General features: G+C 35.9%; 1 protein-coding gene across 2 annotated transcripts in view; it reads right to left on the bottom strand.

Annotated features, from left to right (window-relative positions):
- HMGCLL1 (3-hydroxymethyl-3-methylglutaryl-CoA lyase like 1) overlaps nt 1–22878 on the bottom strand; it is a 153764-nt gene that overhangs the window by 80190 nt on the left and 50696 nt on the right. For both annotated transcript variants that reach the window (XM_036414903.2, XM_036414904.2), the window contains exons 4-5: nt 7163–7258; nt 4680–4828 (exon numbers count right to left, since the gene is read on the bottom strand). In XM_036414903.2, coding sequence (XP_036270796.1) covers nt 4680–4828; nt 7163–7258 — 245 coding nt within the window. The remainder of the gene's footprint in view (nt 1–4679; nt 4829–7162; nt 7259–22878) is intronic.

Genomic DNA, 22878 nt, shown 5'->3' with positions numbered 1-22878 from the left:
TATGAATAAAAATAACTTTAACAGATGTCTCGTTTTTAGAATTTTATGTAACCATATTTTGGTAAGTTATGATTTCAAGAAGATGGTGCCATGTGTGCAAGTGAATTCCATTGGTGTAAGTCAGACCAATGAAAAGTATTTGTTACATCAATCATCAGAAACACTACCTACCGGTCACTATGTATTTTAAAAACTGAGTCCTAAATAAGAGGCTTATTACCTTACCCAATAAGAGTGCTATTACCTTTAGGGTCTGGATCCAAATCCAAAATGACATTTTGCATTAGACAAGGAAAGATAGGAAATGCAATATATACACCATGGCCTAACGGTTTGATTAGCAAATAAGCAGGTTGCAAGTTCTTTAATAAATGCATTGAGTTACAAAATATCTCTATCTCTCAAAGGAAAAGCCAGTAAAATAGATTAAAGACTGAAATTTAAGCCCTCAAGTCATAAATTATATAGAAGAAAACATAGGCACCAAGCTCCTGGACATCGGTTTTAGCAGTGTTTTTTGTGGATTTGATTCCAACAGGAGAGAAACAAAAACAAACACATGGGACTGCATCAAATTAAAAAGCCCCTGCACAGCAAAAGAAACCATCAACAAAATGAAAAGGCAACCAACTGAATGGGAGAAGATATTTGAAGTGATATTTTCAATGAGGGGTTAAGAGCCAAAATATGCAAAGAACTCATACAATGTTTCAATAAAAAAAAAAAAAAAAACCACCACCACCTGATAAAAACATGGGCAGGAAAATTGAATAGACATTTTTCCAAGGAAGGTATACAGTTGGCCAACAGGCACATAAAGTGCTTTTCAATATCATTAGTTATTAGGGTAATACAAATCAAAACCACAATGAAATATCACCTCACACTTTTTAGGATGGTTATTAGCAAGAATAGCAAGCACTGGGCAGGTTGTAGAGAAAAGGGACCTCAGGCATGGTTGGGTGGGAATGTGAATTGGTACAGCCAATATGGAAGAAAACATAGGCACCAAGTTTCTCAAAACAACAGTTTCTCAAAAAATTAAAAATAAAACTGCCATATAATTCTGCTATTCCACTTCTGGGTATTTGTATGAAAACCCTAATTTAAACAGGTATATATATCCTATGCTCATTATAGCATTATTTATAATAGCTAAGATATGGAAGCAAACTAAGTATTCAACAGTTAATGAATGGGTGAAGAAGATATGGCACATATATGGTGTTTGTGTGAGAGAGAGAAAGAAAGAAAGAGGTGGTATACACATAATGAAATACTACTTGGCCATAAATAAAATGAAATATTGCTATAATATTTGCGACATAATAGATGGACCTTAAGGGTATTATGCTAAATAAAATACTTCAGAATTATAAACAAAAATTATATGATTTCACTCATATGTGGAATATTTTTTTTAAAAAAAGGAAAGAAAGCAATGAACTAACCAAAACAAATAAAAACAAGCTCACAAGATACAATGGATTGATGGTTACCAGCGAGGAAGGAGTTAAGGGAAAAGCAAAATGGATAAAGGTGGTCAAGTGTATGATGAAGAATGAAAAGGAGACTTTTGGTGGTAAGGACTGAATATAGATATTGAATTATAATGTACAACTGAAACTTGTTATAGACCAATAAATTTACCTCATTAAAAATTATGGGTAAAGTAAAACATTATCACATCCTACTACTGTCTTTGTTTTTCTGCATCTAAAAGTTACCTGTGATTGTCATTATTAGTTTAATTACTAATTTACCTTTTACTTCCTGTTCTTATTATTCTGTATCTTATTTTTTTCTAAGGACTTGAGAAGAAATACTGCAGTTACAGTTCACAGTCAAATACTTCTGCATTTTAAATTTTTCATAAAGAATAGGTGAATAATTTTGTTTGAATCTTACAACCATTTTTAAAGTACAGTTTTGTTTTGTTTTTAGCTTCCAGTAAGCTCAGGCTTTCAGGAGGTTAATCATGGATCAAGTCATTCCATGTCAAAAGAAGAGGCCTAAAACGATTATGTAAAAAGGTTGTGTTTTGATATGCACTACTGCTGACCTGTGAATTGTAATTTTTAATATGCATTTATAAGCATTTTAACAGCAAAATGACTAAGGGCACCTCAATGATAGTTTCCTTTTTAAATCAATATTCTCCAAAGAGCCTGCACATATGATTCTTGTCACAAACACTTAGTGCACGTGATTCATTAAAGAGTTGACGCTTACTTTAAACAAAAAGGAATAAGACCAGAATGTCTTCCATTTTACAGTAGAGCTACTATATGGTTATTTTGAAGTGTTTCAATTTTAAAAGGATCTTGACCAACTGAGAGATGATTCTTTCAGTAAATGACATTAATACAAAGAGAGAAAATGATTACATTTACAAAGTACTTAGTTTTCTTGTCTTTTTAACTTTTTAAAAATTTAGACATAATAAAAATATGACCAAGATTTTTTAAACATGTCATGTGAATTACACATTAAAAAATGAAGTCTGAAATGTAAACATTCCACTGCTCATTCACATATAATGTATATACAGCAGTAGTTAGCTGACTCGGCATTTTATGTCAATGACTTGGCATGCTGTCTCTTCCCAATGTGTCCCAGATGTTATCTAAAGTTCTGAGCATCTATTAAAAATGTGTACACATGGATGTGCATAAGTGTGTTTCAGGAGGGAGGAAATCAAACACTGGCCTTCATACTTTAATAAAAACTGCTATTTTGACCAAAGGAAAGTTTACTGTTTTTATAAAAATTTAAATGATGAGCATTTATAAAATGCATAGTGCCTTATGGCCTTTAAATCTAACAGCTGACAACATAAATTTTCTGGATGATGGTCAAGAACATGTTGATGCAGCTGTTGCCATAGAAAGACAGGCTGAGGCATCTACTTCATCTTCAAGTAGTTGAGTGTGTATGGCTCTTTTCTTTAAATGAGTACCAGTGGCCTATGATTTTTAATAATGAGCACTTAAAGCCCAGATCTCCAGTTAAAACAAAATCTAATTTATGCTCTTTCAAAGTTTGGGGCAGGAAGAAGATATTTTTCTATTGTACAAATAAATAGTGAACTCACGTACTGAAAGGCAAATTTCTAAAAGTGAAGAGTGTTTCAGGAAATCTGTCCCAGAATATCTAGATCTGCCATTGAGCAGCATACATTTGCCTACAGTATAACTCTACCCTAAGTCTCCAATGTGCTTTCTAACTCATTTGACAATGTGCTACCTCTCCATCTTGTATTTCTGTGCCCTTCCTGTGAAAGCCTGGGAAGATTTTTACATTGTAATATGGTTAGAAGTTTCTCTATTGCTGGGATGATATTAATAATAATTATTCAACAACTAGTATTAAAAAGGATTTAGGGTTTCTGTTAGTTTTATCACAGTACCTACTCTGTTTTATAAGCGGAAAACTAAGATGGTAAAATCTGATATCATATAGTTTATGTTTACATCCATCATTCAACATTAAGAGGAATTTCCTAGTTGATGTGTAAGCTGCACATGCACGTTACTTCTCATATTTATGTGGTTTTTAAACTTTCCAGTGAGAATAACTTTACTCTAAAACCTACATGCCACATTTAAATGCACATGGAAATACAATACAATAGCTCCTTTATTTTTTTCCTCTTTCATCTAAAGGAGACAAAACAACTTATGTTTTAATTTAGAATCTTACAGTTCAGCCTTTCTTTTTTTATTGTGGTTTTATAATTTTGCACTGATAACAGACATCCTTTATTTTCTGTCTATGGAAATACATTATGTCATTAAAATTTTTTTTCTTCTATGTGTTTGCATGTTATGGATATATTTATTTACAAAGATGATTTTGTAAAAAAAAAAAAAAAGGAGACATGTATTACTATTTGTAATGCTTTAAACAATAAAAAAATCTAAAAAAATAATTTTGTATCTTTAAAAAACTCATGTTGCAAACATACTATATAGGAAGAAAAATATTAAACAAAAGTATGTAAACCAACAAGATAGTTCACTATGGTTCAGTCTAATTCCACTTGCCCTTCCAATGACCTTAGTTGAATTCTAATACTTTTCTAATATTGTCACTCAAAATTGCATTCGCTTGTCTTTCGCATTAATTGCAGAAGAATATGTAAAATAAATGTAAGTCTTTGAGCTACACTGGGAAGTTGGGCCCAGTAGTTGCAGCATCTATTGCAAACAGGGTCTACATCCAGGCCTGTGTCTATGAAATGTATAACAATCCCTTTGTTACTTAAAAGAAGTTGTTGGCCTGGCTGATGTTGCTCAGTGGTTGAGCATCATCAGAAAAACACATTAGATGATTTCTTTCCAAATGCTGCTATGAGTTTACACCAATTTATCAATCACACTAAGCTGAGACAACAATGGCTGCATTTTAGATTTTTTAGTGTTAATGAGTAACAACATCAGGTCTGCTTGCTTATCCCTTGGGTCCCAACTGCATTATACATCGCAGGACATAGGTCCACAGTAATCATTAACTGATATTAATGAGATGTGCTACTCTATAGCCATAACCCTAATCACATAAAGCACAAATAAGATAGCCCATGTACACCTTTATGATTGGTAAAATAATGCTTAAATAGTTCATAAATGGTCTTGAACAACTGAGGTTAACTAAATAGAAATTGTGGGATTTCATACCCTCGTGCTGGAATATTCAGATGTCTTGCAGACTTAACAACCTCCTCAAACTTCTCCATACTTTCTTCAATAGAACAGTTAATATTCTTCTTGCTAAAGGATTCGGATGCAGCACCAAAAACAGATATCTCTGTGGCCCCAGCAGCAACCTGAAAAATATAATTTAAAGGCAAAAGCTAATAATTTTGAAACTGCTCTATAAAGGCATACTTGTATTCTTTAACATCTGCCTTAGAATTGAAAATTACATTCCTCTCATATTGCCACATACTCTCTTTTGAAATGTAAAAATATTTTATAATAACAGAATAATTCCAGAAACCACAACACTCATAAATACACGAGGAACAGAAAACACAGTAATGATGTTCCAATATAATATTGCCTTTCCTAAATGACGTTATCCTCAGAAATATTTCACCTTAATTATGGAAAATACTAGCACTTAATAAAACCTCTTAATATCAATAGAAAACCTATTTTTTAGACCAACTATTAAAGCAGAATATAGTAAGTGCTTTGCTTTTCTCCTCTTCTTTCAGTCTAACAGAAAAATATTTCTCCAGTTCATCATTTAGATAATGTCCCAAATCTTCCCACCTATTAAACATATATATAGAGATTTTTAAATATTTTCTTTATTATTAAATATGTGTTCTTCCCCCACCCCCAATTCCTCCCTCATAACCATCCCCTGCTCATGCCCTCACCCCCCTGGTGTCTGTGTCCATTAGTTATGCTTAAATGCATGCATACAAGTCCTTTGGTTGATCTCTCCCTGTTATCCACACCCTCCCCTGCCTTCCCTCTGAGGTTTGATGATCTGATCTATTTTTATTGATTTTAAAGAGAAAGAGAGAGACAGACAGAAACATCAATGATGATGAGAGAGAATCATTGGTTGACTGCCTCTTGCACACCTCCCACTGGGAATCAACCCACAATCCAGAAATGTGCCCTGACTGGGAATCAAACTGTGACCTCCTGCTTCATGGGTTGATGCTCAACCACTGAGCCCCACTGGCCTGACTCTTCCCACCTCTTAACCTAGCTTCCAGTGGTTCACCCCTGACTGCTACACCCATATTCTTCTGTGTCTAATGCCTAACCCTCTTGCCAGTCTTTAAATCCAACCAGTTAACCCAATCAATTTTCTTTTTGTCCCTTTTGCCATCTTCACTCCTTCCCCCAGGCTTCTCTAGTGACTTATTTTCAAATGTCAAGTCTCCTGATTTTTCAGCTAAAATTTAAGACTTTCTGTGAATGTATCTCTAGCATTGTGCCTAAATTTCCCTCTCTTTCTGATACCCTATTAATACATTAAGAACAACAAATTCTGTCATCTTTCCTGCAATTTAAATATTCCACTCTTTCCTCCCACTAAATGTTTAAGCTCTAAAATTAAAATATTAATTGAACACCTACTGGGTGCCAGTATGGTTGTTAGTACTTTGCATGCTCTATTTCTAATCAACAATCTTGTTTACTGTGAATTGTATTATAAAGTCTTACAGTTGAGAAAACTGGAGATTGGAGGCTAAATCACTAGCCCGAGGTCACAAAGCTATCAACACTCTGGAGCCCTGTTTTGAGCACAGACTTGTCTGATTTCCAAGCCAACATTTGTCTCTCTCCTCTACTTACTTACACAAGCTATCAAAGGGTGTCTTTCAGTATCTTTTCAAGGTAGACACAGTCCCTGCTTTGTTTAGACAGCAATGTTTATACTTTCTTAAAAATGCCTCTTTTTTCTTTACAAGGTGACAAATAATTATAATATATCAAATCCAACTAAAGTGGTTTTAACAAGACACACTAGTACCCACCACCTCAACTTTGTGTGATAGAGTCTGAAATACAAAAGAGAAAAATAGCCATTAACATCAGAAGCAGCTGCTGCGACACTTTTACACTAACGCCATGGAAGCATAACACCTCAAGCCTTTCTTTAAAATTCCACTAATTCTTTTTTGTGTAATTGTTAAAGCTTTTGCATATACATCCCCAATCCAGAAGACTAGGAGGCAAGAAGCCAGAGAGGAACAGGAAAACTGTGACAGGCAGTTCCAATGACAGCGACTGGAGAGAGCAGCAGCAGAAAGCTGACCCCAAAAGTGGACAAGAGTAACCATCCACTGCAATATTAACAATGACGATACTGTGCCGAGAAATGGTTAGGTTATATTCCACAGTCCTCATTGGAAGGGAATGCACAAAATATAATATCCAAAAAATTCATCAAAATGGATAATTGTATTTGTGTTTTGATTCCTTTGAATGGTTAATTTGGAAGAATCATTTATCCAGAGCACTCTAATCCCTAATTGCTCCATGAGGTTATTAATCTCCAGGTATTAATGTAGATATATTAGCATAGTATTTATAGAGGATAACAAGTGAGGCACAACTGATTCCATTTTAACTTTGTAAAGACCTTTACAATAGTAAGACACTGATTTTCGAAAAATTAGTAGCGTACTTACAGCACGATGAAAACCCTGAAGATTAGGAGTAAGGACAGGATATCTAACTCCTGGATACTGACGAATGCCTTTCATCACTTCAGTGTGATCAGCCATCTTAAACAGATTATAGTTATATGTCAATATATCCCTCAATATTCTATGAAGCATACTTTTAGTTTTTCAGGAAGATTATAATTGCATGCAATTAATGTATATTCTATAAATCAATGTTTGAAATAACAAAATTATACCAATATAACTAAAAATATGTTGTTTTCAATGCCATAAATACAGAAAATCTAGATCTAGGTTTAACTTAATTCATAAAGTTATTATAGCCCTAGTCAGTTTGGCTTAGTGGATAGAGCATTAGACCTCAAACTGAAGGGTCTTGGGTTCAATTCTGGTCAAGGGCTCATACTTTGGTTGGGCCGAGTGCTTGAGGCAACTAATCTACAGGTCTATCTCATATTGATATCTCTCTCTCTCTCTCTCTCTCTCTCTCTCTCTCTCTCTCTCTCTCTCCCCCTCTCTCTCTGTCTTTCCCTCTTCATTCCTCTCTCTCTAAAAAAATACAATGGAAAAATATCCTCGGGTGAGGATTAACAAAAACAAAAATGAAAAAAAGTTATTACAAATAGTCATGAATCTTAAACTCAACTATTTTCATTTATTGATTTTATTCTTTCTTTCATTTCATAGACCAAGACCCTAATACCCCTGAAATTGGGGAGAGTTTGAAAGACAATATGCTATGCATTTACCTTCCACATGAAAATTTTATGTCCAAAAAATTTTCAGTATATGAAATTTATAATGCTTAGTACAGTGAAAATTATACATCTCTGTTAGGTTAATTTAACAAGGATGAGATACTAGTATATTGCATACATGCATTAGTTAGTAATAGTCATACTGCTTTATGCTGTACTGTCTTCAGATTACTGTGTGTTCTCAGAATGAAAACAAAAAAATACAATGGAGTATACAACAGAAAAATTTAATTTATCCTGCAAGATTTAATTTTTCTATATTTTCTATGACTTATAAAAATAATCAACCTTGAGTTAAAATATCATTTTACTAGTTTCCACAAAGATTATAATTTAGCCGCCTAGAGCAATTATTGATGATCAAATCCCATAACCATCACATTGATAAATTACCACTGACATAATCCTGAGCTTCACACATTTATGAATAAATTATGGCAAGAACAATAAATATGAAGAACAATGAGTAAACAATGAAAATTATATAAAATCAGCATGGATAAAGCTTTGAAAACATATATACCAAACTGAAATTTATATCTTTAATTTAGGAATGGATGAAGAAAGGCTTGTATTTTCTCTACATATTGTATATTGGTTTGTTGCAATGAGCATGTATTGTTTTTCATTAAAAGTGAGATAAAAGTAAAACAATCAAAGTATAATATTTTTTAATATAACCACACTTAAAAATGTAAAATTTTATACTATTTACTCTTATTCCATAATTGGTCTTATTGACTCTGAGTTAAATGCCAGTAGAATTAAATTTAATACTTTCAATGACTATAATTTGGATTAAATAAAAACTTTTAATTAAATATTTAGAGGCAAAAAGAGTACCTCTCATTGACTACCATCATGTCTTACTGACATTTAAGCTTTCATGCTTCATTCTCCCCACACACATTTATTGACCTGAAATGTGATTCTTGCTCATTTATTTCTAATGGGTCACATGTACATAGGAATCATATTCTCCCTACCTCAAAGCTGCATCATTCATGACTATCCGCTGTAGTCAACTCCATTGCTAAGTCTTTCACTTCATTCTAAGTTGATATGACTTTAATCCAGATGTTTACTGAGCACTGACTATGTCTAAAACTCTATTCTAGGCCCTGTGGGAAATATAAATACAGAAAAGGTCCTTGCACTGAATAATGCACAATACAGCGGGGGAGATAAAACAGATGCACGTGGAAAGTTAACAATCCAAAGGAATATATTGGTTATAAATGAGAGCAAAGATTATAAGAGGTCAGAACAGAGAAAGGCTGGTAGGTCCCTGTGATCTCTGACTATGGAATATTCAAATTTCCCAAAATATGGCCACAACCATATTTCCAATCTCACATGATCTTCCAGAATCTCACCAATATCCATCATGGGGTGGACTCTATTTACCTTCAACTTGAACCAGGGGGGGGGTAGTGAGGGGGTTGGGATTTCTCCAACAATACTATGTGACTTCTAGGGCAGATTACAGAAAAGGATACATCTACCATGTGGCTTTCTCTTTGGGGGAGGCCACTGTGGGGGAATGAGTTGATATGCTGTGAGAAAAGCAAAGCTTATGCAGAGAGGCCACATGAAGAGGCCCATAGAGAAAGACACATGTGAGGAGAACTGAGGCCTCCAACCAGCAAGCAGCCAGCATCATACCCTAAATTTGCGATCCAAGGAAGTTAGATAACTTTATCCTCCAGCATGTGAGTCACCAGATGAGGCCCCATACAGTGTGAACCAGAGACAGCATGCAACATGTCCTTCTACACTATCCTGCTCTAATTTCAATCCTTGGATTTTATTAGCTTAATTTACAAATGTTTATTTATACACTAAGCTCTCAGGAAATTCATTACATAGCCAAAAAGGCTGAAACAGTAAAAAAATAAAAATAAAAATAAAAATAAAAATCAACAGGGCTGGAAAAGAGGAGGGGGAGGTGCAGAGAGAGATAAGAACATGAGGTTTGATGTTTGGCTGGAGAAGAGCCAGCCACTGTGGTGTCTCTGAGTTAGGTTCCCATTACTCTAAAGCTTCCAGATACTCTGAAAGGAATAGAAAGCCATGCCTAGTGGGTGATCAATTAACAGGAGGAGGCTGGAACAAATGCAGTATCTTAATAATCTGGGAGAAAAGCAAAGGGCAGGCTAGAGAGTAGAGAGGCAATTTTCAGGTAATTAAAAAAATATATATATATTCATATATATATATATGTATACATACATACATACATATATATATGTGTGTGTGTGCATATATATATATATATATATATATATATATATATATATTATTTTTTACAGAGAGGAAGGGAGAGGGAGAAAGAAACATCGATGAGAGAGAAACATCAATCAGCTGCCTCCTGCACACCCCCTACTGGGGATATGCCCTCAACCAAAGTACATGTCCTTGACCTGAATCGAAACGGGGACCCTTGAGTCCACAGGCCGATGCTCTATCCACTGAGCCAAACTGGTTAAAACATCGACAAGTTCTGTTGTAGAGAAATGGCATAGGGAATAAATTCCAAAGAAAAACCAGTAGGACACAGTGGCTACTAGTATAAGGCCATGGCTTTACTTAAAAAATGTTGTCCCTGAACCTTTGAACCTTCTTTTCAAAGAATCTTATGTTTGTGCATATTCAACACAATTCTTCATTGCATCTTCATGAATTTAGCCTTTGTGCTAGAGTGTCACTCATTAGCTCCCTGTCCCTTTCTCTTCCTCCCACACTCCTTCACAAGCACAAGTTATCTCTCAGACATGTACATGTAAACATGCACACACAAATTATAATAAAAATTTTAGAGCACTTAATTTCTAATTTAAAGAAAAACAAAGTCACAATTAGTTTTAGGATATTGCAATGAAATCTACAACAACACTCCCTTACCAGAAAATAATGTTAATCGGTACTATGAACATTTACGTCTAACAGAGTATGCATAAATATTTATTAGAGACATTTATATTAACATGATAACAAATAGGAATAAATAATGCTTCTCTAACTAACTCACAGATTAGGGAAAAGTATGTGCATCAAAAAATAGCACAAAGGGCAAAACAAAATGGAATTCTTAAGAAATATAGGTCAGATTATCCTATAAGTGATTATTTCATTTTACATGTAATTTAACAAAAATGTTGAATCAAAATGAAGAAATTTGTGTAATGGAACTCAAGAAATGCTTCATCAGTAGGACCAGAAAATAAACAGAAACAAAGCTTTGATAATCATTAGATACCTTAATGAAATTATAAATATATTAATTAGAATCCACCAAAATCAGCACTTTTTTTTCTTTTTAAAAATAATCACAATATAATAAAGTATTTAAAAACAACAACGGTATTCTGTCTAAATTTGGACAATAAAGACAATTAAGGAAAGAGCTTTAGGAAATGCTGATAGGACATAATTGTATTATAATAAATAAACTAAAGCAGGTTTCAATGAAAGGTATAAAATCCCAGCCTTATTTATGTATTCATCACTTGCTATACTCTTAGGTGTACAGTATACTTCAATTTGATGGTCTTTTGATGTCTAATGTTTATTATTCAAACAATAAGAAAACTATTTCTTTTTAAAACAAATCTTTATTGTTGAAATTATTACATGCCCCCCTTTTTCCTCCATTGACTCCTTCTAACCAGTATTACAACATCTACATCTGGCTTTATTTACCATATTTGTAATACTTTGCTGTGACTTTTCATTTAAAATCATAAATATCCCCACAATTTAGTTGATAACATGCTTTGCCATCATTTTGCTTCAGTCTAGAAATGGCAATATGTATATGTCTATCTAGCCAACAAAACAGGCTATACCATGGTTAATCAATTCATAGGCATCCATATTTTGATGTGGATTCAAATAATCACAATATTTGTATAACACTCCAAGAGTCTTTTAAAAATATGCAAAGTGTCATAAGGATTAGAATGTGGTAGGTGCATAGTTAAGAGATTTTATTATATCCGTTACTCATTCTATCATGGTGTGATTAAATTTGGCCAACTACCCATTATATATGTACTCCTCTTTTAATACTTTATCTCTATCTGAATGCTATCTCTCTCCTAAATATTTAGGAATTCAATGTGCTCTCCAGGCAACAGCACTGGCTAAAATATAGTTTGGGTATTAAGTGTTGTAATTTCACGTACATTCCCTAAAAGTATGGAATTTTAAGATAATGTATGAGTACATAGTCATAAAAAATGACAACGGGTTTCCCCATAAACTTAGAAGAGGAAAATATTGGAAGTTTCAATTACATTTTGAAAGAGACTATAAAACTTACCATTGGGGCATACAAAAGTTAATTTCAAAATATCATGAGACCTTAAAATATCATGATTTTGTAATTCATTTTAGTATTTGAATGCTGGCCCATTTCAATATTTTATACAGTTACTGCATAGCTAACATCATGGCATAGGAAAGTAAAGCCGATGCAGTCACCGGCTAGTGGGGGAAGCTTTGTGTGTTTGTGTGTGTTTGTGTGTGTGTGTGTGTGTGTGTGTGTGTGTACCAAATGTACAAAACAGTGCAGATACCATCTGATCTGAAGTTCCATGGAGCACAGACAAAGAAACATTTTTTTTCCCAACCTAAATGAGAACAATGATAGATAATGCAGGGACTTGTTTTTCTTTGAAAGAAAATATTCATAGAGTTTCATAAAGCAAAACTATTCAGAGAGCTTAAAACTATTCAAAATTATTCATAGAGCAAAACTATTCATACATGCATATATTTTTTCTATGATAAATTGAACCTTCTAGCATATTGTAAAAGGATTTAATAAGACTAAACTTAAAAAAATCTTAAAGTTTCTGCAGATAATTATAGAGTAATATTTACATAATCAATTTAATTTTTAAAGTAATATCATTATTTAATTTTCAAGTCCATTGAAATGAAAAGTAAAACTACTTATTGGTCAAAACCAGTTTGGCTCAGTGGCTAGAACCTTGGCTTGTGGACTGAAAGGTTCCAGGTTTGATTCTGGTCAAGGGCACGTACATTGGTTGCCGGCACATCCCCAGTAGGGGGTGTGCAAGAGGCAACTGATCAATGTTTCTCTCTCATCGATGTTTCTAACTCTCTATCCCTCTACCTTCCTCTCTGTAAAAAAAATCAATAAAATATAAAAAAAAGAAATGGTTTCAATGATAAATTGTATAAATACTATTACTCTTTACTTCTCTTTTAAAAAAGCAGTTGATAGAGGAAAAAGAATATACACTGATAAAATTCTGTTCAGTTCCAACAGAATATATGTTGCCTGAGATATTCAATGAAGGGAAATTAATATTTATGATATATTTTAGATGAAAGTGCATAGGAAACAGAGTTTCTAATCCAGTTTTTAGAAAAATTCACTTATATATTCATTTAAAAACAAACAAACACTGGTTAACCTGTTTTTCCTTTTCCCAGAACAATTGCGATTATAAGGATACATCATTATATATATATACATACATACATACATATATATATACATACATACATACATATATATATATAAAAATTCCAGATCTATATTTATTATTCATTTTTATTTGAAAATTTCTTATATACATTTATCATTCATAAAACTGCTACACTGATTATTTTAACTCTAGAGATTAGTAACTACAAGATTCCAAAGTGTGAGAGGAATTGTTTTTTATCACCATAGAAATTACCTGCTCAACGTAACTGTGTGGCTCTGTTGAAGTTGAGGTGACTGGGCTGTGTGATGGGGGAAGCATTACGAGTTTGAATTAGTACTGTGTTTTTAAATGGTAAAAGTGTTCTGAGTAGGAGCTAAAAGTGTTTCTCCAGTACGAGGAGGGGGGGGGGGGGGAAGTTAAGATACTGAATCTTTACAGTGATTCCTGAAAAGTGATTATCTGTAAAATTACCTAACTGGATCCCTTCCTCTCTTACAACTGGACTTGTAACCTGTATATAGCACTCTTTTTAGCCTCTTTTCCCTGGCCTGGTCCAGTCAATATGACCAAGTCAAGCTTCCTGGATGGGTGAACACTACCCACTATCCTTCACTCTACACCTGTGAAAGAGCTTAAGTTGTTTCCCTACCAAGCCCTTTAGTAAGACTGGTATCAGAGCACTTATCTTGGTATTATGAGGAGGAGGGGGAATCTATGACATGCCAGGAAAAACAGAATGAGATAGTCAGAAAAATCTAAATTATCTAAATAATGAGTTTGGCGAGATACAAAATGGGATTCAAGACATATGCTTTGGTGGTGAGAGGCTTTTTACCCTCTGGGGCAGTGAAGAAGTATCTACTAATAAGAGAGAAATATGTAAATTGACTGTACCTCTGAGACACCCACCAGCCAACCAGGAGGAAATATGCAAATTAGAAGGACAAGGATGGCGGCGGCCCCACCCCTCAGCTGCTCCAAGCAAGAGTGGGCCAGGCATGGCAGGATGTTTGCTATGAAGGTGATGGGAGGTGGGGGGGTGGGAGTTACAGGAGTGGTGCTCTGGCCAGAGCTAAGTGAATACTCTAACTGGAGCAAAGACAGAAGGCAGTGGCCAAAGCGAAGCCCTGGGTCCTGGGTGCTGGAGGAAAACAGGTGCCGGCAGCCAGGTGAAGAAAGGCCCATTACACAAATCTTCGTGCAATGGGCATCTAGTGAGAAAATAAGACAAAAAGCAATTGAACAGAGTAGCTTTACTTAGAGAATGGATCTCCTATAACTGCCTTTAAGTAACACCAACATAAAGATTGGAATACCATTAAATGATTTATGTTGCTATATTATATTTCTTTATGTATGAATCCAGACACAGACTTATCCACTTATGGGGAAAGCTCACAATTGCTGCATTCTTCAAAAAATGTTGGTATAAGTGTTCTCATATACTTAAAATATATAGCAAAATAGAGTACTCAGTGTATCTCCTATTAAAACTGTCACTCTCAAGTTAAGCCAACAGTCCATATTCCTGACTTACAATATCTGGAACCAGAAGTGTGTAAATATTTGAGGAGACATAGGTTTCAAAATGGACAAGCCAGAAGCTAAGCTTATTCTTAGCAGATCCATTATGTTTCTGAGGAGAGTTGCCCCTTTAACAATGTGCATCCACTTATATTACAAAGATTTTTAAAAACTTAATACTATAAGTGTATTTTCTTTTCCTTATGATTTTCTTAATAACATTTTCTCTACTTATTTTAAGAATACATAGTGCATAATACACATAACATATCAGCTATGTATTAATTTACTGTCTGTTATCTATAAGGCTTCCTGCTCAACAGTAAGTTATTAATAGTCAAGTTTGTGGGGGGGGGGGGAGAGTGAACAGTTTACATGAGTTTTACACTGCCTGGGTGTTTGGCACCCCTAACCCTTGCCTAATTCAAGAATCAACTGTGTATTTACTTTTATGAATTATCTGCCTAATAAACCACTTTCATTCTTTCCAGGAAATAGACTTAAACTTGTAGACCTATAACCCTTGTTTTCCCCTGCTCACTAAAACAGTTTGCTGAATAATTTAAAATATTTTAAATGTTCTTTGTTTTTGTTTGCCCACCACCATCATTATCACCCAGGACAACATAAATATATTCTCAAAATAAGCAGGAAATGTCACTAGGTATTTGTCTACAATCTCCACGGGCCAGATGAGACATAATTGATGATATTGCCTTCTATACGCAGGAGCACAGCAGAAAGACAGGATGTGGACCATGCAATTTCTTTAACACATGCCATCGATTACTCTAAAAATGTAAATAATGTGGTCTCAGATCCTATAACTCAAAAGTCAACTTGAGCAGTAACCCCTTTTCGAGGCGATGCATTTGTAAATGCAGTAATGAGGAAAAATGAGACTAGAACTCCTCTTGACAACCCAGGTGAAAATGCTCTCCCCAGCTATGAATACCATCGTAGGCTGGGTACTATAACCTTGTCTCCTTCACAGACTCTCTGCACAAACCCCCCATATCTCAGCCTCAGTAGCACAGAGGAAACCTTGGTCTGCTTGAAGAAGTAAGACAGTTTTAATAAATCACAGTCTTACAATAATAAACACAGGAAATCTCTGGAAAATTGAGCATCCAGTTTTTTTCCCTACCCAATACCCTGTCTTGGCTGCCACTGCTAAAATGGTCTGACACCATCTTCAGAAAATTTCTTAAATCCAGAAGCCTTAAAACTAATTTCGTCTGGTGTACAATTTCCTGTAGTACTTCCTTAGTCAACGTTACCATTGTGTCCTAAGGACTTTGGTACTGCCCTCTATCAGTGGAACACTCATGCTTCTCAAGAGTGAACAAAACAAGTAGCATATGATCCCTACTCTTTTACTGTGAATGCAGGGAAGACATTAATTATAATCTAATAATGATCACCCATATTTATTTTTTAATTATAAAATCAACCCCTCTACCCAATGGATTTGTGGGTTATGAACTAGGAGACCAATGTTCCAGACAGAGAAACCTAAGCCATTTTATGAAATAACATTCCCCAGTTTCCTAAGAGAAACATAACAAATACGTGTTAGTTATTCTTTGTTCAGGTCAGTGCCTTTTGTGACCACCCTCCTGGTCTTCCCGTGTCAAAACAATCATGCTCCCACCATCAATCTGAAGCAGGGGCAAGAAGTCTCAGAGCTCCCAGTATAATTTTCTTTCCATTCAACTGTGTTGTCTCTCATATATCATGCCTTGGTGCTTGATAATAACCCTGTTGACGCTGTGATTTCCCATGCACGGAAGAAGTGATTGTTAAAACACTGTATCTAATTGTACTTGTTCTAGACTGACTATAAATAGAGTTTCCCTTCAAATTTTACACTTCCTGCTGTTATCTATCTCTGCCCACAGTGAACAGCTCCACTAATGGGAAGAGAGAATAAGCCTGGGTTGTTTGAAGGAGACTATCTCACTGCCAATAGACACTGGCTATAAGAAAGGGCTACAGCAAAAAAAGTCTTACTGCCACGACAAGCAATGTCCTCACTACAAGAACTTGTCTGATTACACTACTATGATCTGGACAGTATATGGATCTTGAGGTGTCTGTTTTGGTAAATAGTACAGAAGGCAGAAGTAGATCTTTGCTGAAAGGCCAACAAGAGACTTGAAGGTAGAACTTGGAAAGGTTTGCCAGCAACAAACTTCTTAATGTATCCCTATGTTTGATTTTTATTATAACTCATTTACAGATCTTCATTTCCTGTAAAATGCCTTTTGTGTGAGTTTTAATCTTTTCAGTGATTTAATTCCATTATTTATTTTTTACTTTATAATTGCCTTATTATGTAGAAATTATGGTTATTGTAATCAACTATATGTTATTCAATTTTAGAGTCCAAGAAAGAACTCAATGTGTTTTTTAGTAGAGACATAGTAAAAGAAAGGGATGAATGGGTGAAAAAAAATGGGGGAAAAATCCAAGGTATAAAGTGATAAAAAAAAAAAAACAACAACAAACAACAACAACAAAAAAACAGCCCTAACCATTTTTGGCTTAGTGGATAGAGCATCAGCCTGTGGACTGAAAGGTCCCAGATTTGATTTCAGTCAAGGGCATGTACCTTGGTTGCAGGCACATCCCTAGTAGGAGGTATGCAGGAGGCAGCTGATCAATGCTTCTCTCTCATCGATGTTTCTGGCTCTCTATCCCTCTCCCTTCCTCTCCGTAAAAAAATTTATATATATACACATACACACACACACACACACACACACACACACGCATATGTGTGTGTATGTATATATGTATATATGTATATAACATATACACATATATATTATATATATACACATACATATATATACATGTATATATATATATTTTTTATGAGGCACATTGGTGTGTGTCACAAGAATTTTTAAAACATGCAGTACGTGTTTAGTCAGGGGCAATGATCTCTTTCCTCTTAGATTGTCAAATAAAACTTCTTAAAAAATGACAATAACCAACACAACAATAGGCATCTGATATTAATGAATCAAAATTATACCTATTTTTTGTCAGATCAGTAAAGAACATAATATATTTTGGGTGTGCCACAGAATATTAGTAATTAGTTTATGTGTTCCGAGAGATGAAAAAGGTTAAAAATCACTGCCTCAGGCAATTTGCTTGCTCTAAGCAACTATAGTAACCATGATGTACTAATGATACAATGAAGCAACTTTAAAATAACACACATTCAAGTTGATCACTGCTTAAAAACAAATGGTTAAGCAAACCCCACCCATTGTTTACAGGAATAAAGGAATCACTCTTTGTAAAGCTATAGCAAGTTATACTATTGTATAACCAACACTAGTATAGAATATCAATCAGATACATTGCTGCATTTTAAAACAATATTCAGAATGCATGTGATTATTTTCATTTAAAAGGAGAAAAATGTGACTGCAAATTTAGAGGAACATGTTAATATAGCAACTTAAAATAATGCAGGGTGTTTTATGCTAACAAAAAGGGGGCTGGGATAAAGGGGGTTGGGGAGGAGTTGGGGGACATCTGTAATACCGTCATCAATACTGGAAATAAAATAAAATAGCCCAGCTGGTGTGAGCCATCCCATGCACCAGGAAGTTGCCTGTTCAATTTCCAGTCAGGGCACAGCCTCAGGTTTCAGGCTCAATCCTCAGTAGGATGTGTAGGAGGCAGCCAACTGATGTTTCTCTTTCATCCATGTTTCTATCTCTCTCCCTCTTTCCCTGCTTCTCTCTGAAATTAATAAAAACATATTTAAGAAAAAGAAAAGAAACTAAAAAGCAAACAAAAATCTAACTGCTACTTTTCATTTCTGGAGTACACTGACTTTTGCTCAAACACACACACACACACACACACACACACACACACACACACACACAAAAGCCTTCCTATTCTTTATTCTTTCCAAATAAGTAGGCATTTAATACATTGACCTGAATCGTGTGTGCATGCCAGGCATGCCAAATAGGCTACAACAGACTCTCTGCAAAGGTGTCGGTCAGGAAGCGGGACTGCTGAGCAGGTCTAGCTGTGGAGGCACAGCTTGTAGGTATAGAAATAACATTCTGCAGGGAAGGCCCTGACTCCTGCCCTGTGTGTGCTCACTGTTTACGGAGTGGGTGGCAGGGATTCAGGGCGTGGAGGGTAAACTGCAAGCTTTAATGTTTACTTCTTACTTTCTGGCCTTTTTTATTTTTTCCAGCCCCATCTTCTGGTAGAAGGTGGGTCTCCCCTCCTGGGACCTCCTCTCTACTTTGGGCTGCATGTTAGAAGTTGGTCCTCAGGGAAAAGGTGGCTTTACTGCAGAGTAGAAATGGTTAGGAAAGCATATGCCTAGGACTGTTTCACCTGCTTGGACCCTATTTCTGCCTTTGCCAGAGTTGAGGGGAGGAAGATCTGAAGGGGCTGTGGGTGCAGCTTTCTCCCAGTCAACTCGCAAGTTGTCTAGGCAACACACCTCTCCCTCCAATTCCAACCTGAACCCCAATTGAGGCAAAACAACTTTATAAAGCGAGTAGGAGTGAGATAAGTATTAGCATCCCTGCCAGTGCTAAAGCCTGCCTGCCTGCCTGCCTTCCTTCCTTCCTTCCTTCTGGATTTTTAGAATGCAGAACTTATTTTTCTCTTAACTTATTTATTCTTTAATTATTAGTGAGCAAAAGCATATAACTGAGTTAATTAAATGTGATTATTTTCATTTAAAAGGAGAAGATTCCAGCTGCAAAGGTAGAGGAACATGTTACTATAGTAACTTAAAATACTGCAAGCTGTTTTGTGCTAACAAAAAGCAAGGAAAACGTAATTGCTACTTTTCATTTCTGGTGGTCAAACTTTGGAGTTCAATTAAAAAAAAAGTGTCACGGGTTATAAAAATGGCTCCAGAGACATTTCCTCTCACATGTGCTCTACTAAAATGCCCTTCCCTATCAAGAGGTGCTATCTGTCCCCCTCCCTCTGAAACTGGGTGCCACTAATAGATTATTAAAGAGCAATGCTGTAAGATTTACAAGGCTTGGCTATAAACGGCACACCACTTTTCCCTGCCTCTTACAACACTCCCCTTCGCAGTTCTGAGTCACTGTTTTTGTCTAAAGCCGCTGTGCTGTGAGGAAGTCCACACCCGCCCGTTCAGAGACCAGGAGGAGAGGCTCTGAGAACACAGAGGGAAAGAGAGGTGCCCACAGCGCTCAGCGCCCAGACTCCTCGTTCCTCTGCTCCAGCTCTGAGCAGGGTCTCAGAGGGATGTCTAGCCAGAGATACCCAACTGAGCCATTCCTGAATTCTTCAGCCACAGAAACCACAAGCACAAACAAGTGTTACTAGTCCACTAAATGGTAGAGTTATTTGTTATGCAGATAATCAAAAGTACCAGCATTAATTTTACCAGCTTTCAAAAATACATGACAATTGCACTTATTCGAATACGCATGCACACGTGCATTTGCACAAACATACAACTGGAATGTTCTCCACAAGCTACCTGGTCAATGCAGAAAAACACCAGACGTACAGAAGAGTCTAAAGCACATGTGTCAAACACAAGGCCTGCGGGCCAAATCCGTCCCGCCAGGCCTTGCAATGTGGCCCGCACCACGCTGTCATCACTGCACTCCGCTGCGTTTCCATCACAATGACAGTTTATGACTGTTCAGTAAACCATTCGGCCCGCGATTTAGGCTGGATTTTAGATTTTGGCCCCTTCTCTGATTGAGTTCGACACCCCTAGTCTAAAGAGTCTGTGGTTCATTCCATTTGTTGCTGGGAGCAAAATGAGGCAGAACCTATTGTATGTTTATTTTCTATTTCCTGAGGAATGAATATATTTTTCTATATATATATATAGTTCTCATAGAACAATTGTATCATCATTTAATTTTCAATTACCATCTAAGGTCATTGACTAGAGAACTTCATGTCTTTATTCTCTGAGACCAAATTTTGAACACACAGGCAATTATCTGACCTGGAAGAAATTCAACATGCTCAAGTAAGTTGAAAATGAAACAAGCCTGGCCAGTGAGGCTCAGTGGTTGAGCACTCACCCATACACTGAGTGGTCACCGGTTCCATTCTGAGTCAGGGCACATGCCCTGGTTGCAGGCTCAATCCCCAGCAGGGGGCGTGCAGGAGGCAGTGGCTGGATGCTTCACTCTCACCAATGTTTCCAGTTTCTATCTTTCTATCCCTTTCCCTTCCTCTCACTCTAAACTCAACAAGACCATATTTAAAAAAAAAAAAAGAAACAAGCCTAGTACATTTAGAAACTATAGTTAATAAGAATATACCCTCAAACCTCTTTAATATAAGCTTTTTACAGGAAGCAGCATTAGTGTGTGTCCCAGACTACCAATTCCGGAGAAAAGAATAAGAAATGGAGATGTACTCCACCAATGACTAGTTTGGGTGATCTTAACTGGCCAGAGCCTAACTGTCATAATCAAACAGATCCAACTCTATTATAGAAATAACTTGTGGAAGGCCTAAGGGTACCACATAAGAAAAGGGTTACGGGAGGGTCAAACATAGTGTGCAGTGGAAACGGGCACCAAACCCAGAACTGCGTGTTCCAAACCAGTCTCATTTGAATGGAGTTTGGGTTAAATCTTGCTCCTTGTCCAGCCCCAACCTCGCTGAGTAACAGGAATCCTATAACCCTATAAAATGGGAAACTGCGATCTTGGTAAATTTCACCAGGATCTTCCTTGGGGAGATGGCAGAGGCCAACTCATCTGGGGTTTATAATGAATGAGACTCACCCTGGAACACTTCCCAGATGATAAAATTACCCTGCCAGCTAACAGTGCTTCATAAGCAAAAGAATTGGGGGTCTCTGTGTGTCTGCATGCCCAAGGGCATTATCTCATTCTTTCTGTTTCCCTCTCTCTCTCTCTCTCTCTCTCTCTCTCTCTCTCTCTCTCTCCCCCTCTCTCCCTCTCCTCCCAACACACACACACACACACACACACACACACACAAAAAAAAAAAAAATCAACACCTCCCACTAAATTGACCCCCTTCCTTGCCTATTCACACACCCATCCCCCTCAAAAAGAGCAGAGCCAGGAATAAAGCCAGGAGGAAACTCAGTAACAGAAGCTGCAGCCTCCTGCATCTCATCAATGAGAAGCTGCATTTTAAACTTCAATCCAGTAAGTGTTTTCATTACCAATAAAGAATTAATTGCAGCATGCAGTAAAAAGGAGGGTAGGGAAAAGCTTACACATTCCTTCCTGCTTACATTGTACTTGGGCCATATATTTAAGTGTTAGACTGATTTGTAAATAATTGTTACAGTCTTTAATGTCTATTTCCTTTTCCTTTTACAGAGAAAGTCTTTTTCTATCCCTTGCTGACAGGTCAAGATTTGTGACTCATCCATTCCAATAGTTAAAAATTAATTAAATGGGGAGCAAATATTTATAACCAAAACTTTGCATATGACATACATAAACATAAAGCATTGTATACATTTAGTGTATTCTTATTGTTAAATAAATGATGTTCACTTGAATCACTCATGTGAATGAAAATGCTTGAAGCCACATGTCTAAATTCAGGCTGAATGTAAAATTCTAGTTTACTTTTTACAATTAATGTATTTATAACGATTTAAATAGCTGACTACTAAGAGCCACATTTCTAAGTTGCCATAAACCTGTCTATTTTTATAAACATGTTTTCTTTCAGCTGTTATTGTTTGTCCCACTGAGTTGGAGGGCTGTCTGGACTCATGCGAAATGTTCTCGTAAGGAAAACTAAGGAAAACTCTTTCTAGATAAGTTGTAAAGAACATTTTTTTTTTCATGGCAGGTATTTTATCATCTCTGGTCATTTAGAGTATAGGTGTGGGATCCTGTTTTATATGGCACCCTGCTACAGGGAGCTTTCTTTAGCTGATTTAGTTAGAAAGCCACTGCCAAACAAAACAGTAGGAGGG

This window comes from Pipistrellus kuhlii, unplaced genomic scaffold (genome assembly GCF_014108245.1).
Source record: "Pipistrellus kuhlii isolate mPipKuh1 unplaced genomic scaffold, mPipKuh1.p scaffold_m20_p_5, whole genome shotgun sequence".
NCBI classification, from domain to species: Eukaryota; Metazoa; Chordata; class Mammalia; order Chiroptera; family Vespertilionidae; genus Pipistrellus; species Pipistrellus kuhlii.
The sequence above is the reverse complement of the archived record's forward strand: the minus strand, read 5'-3'. Positions and strand labels throughout refer to the sequence as shown.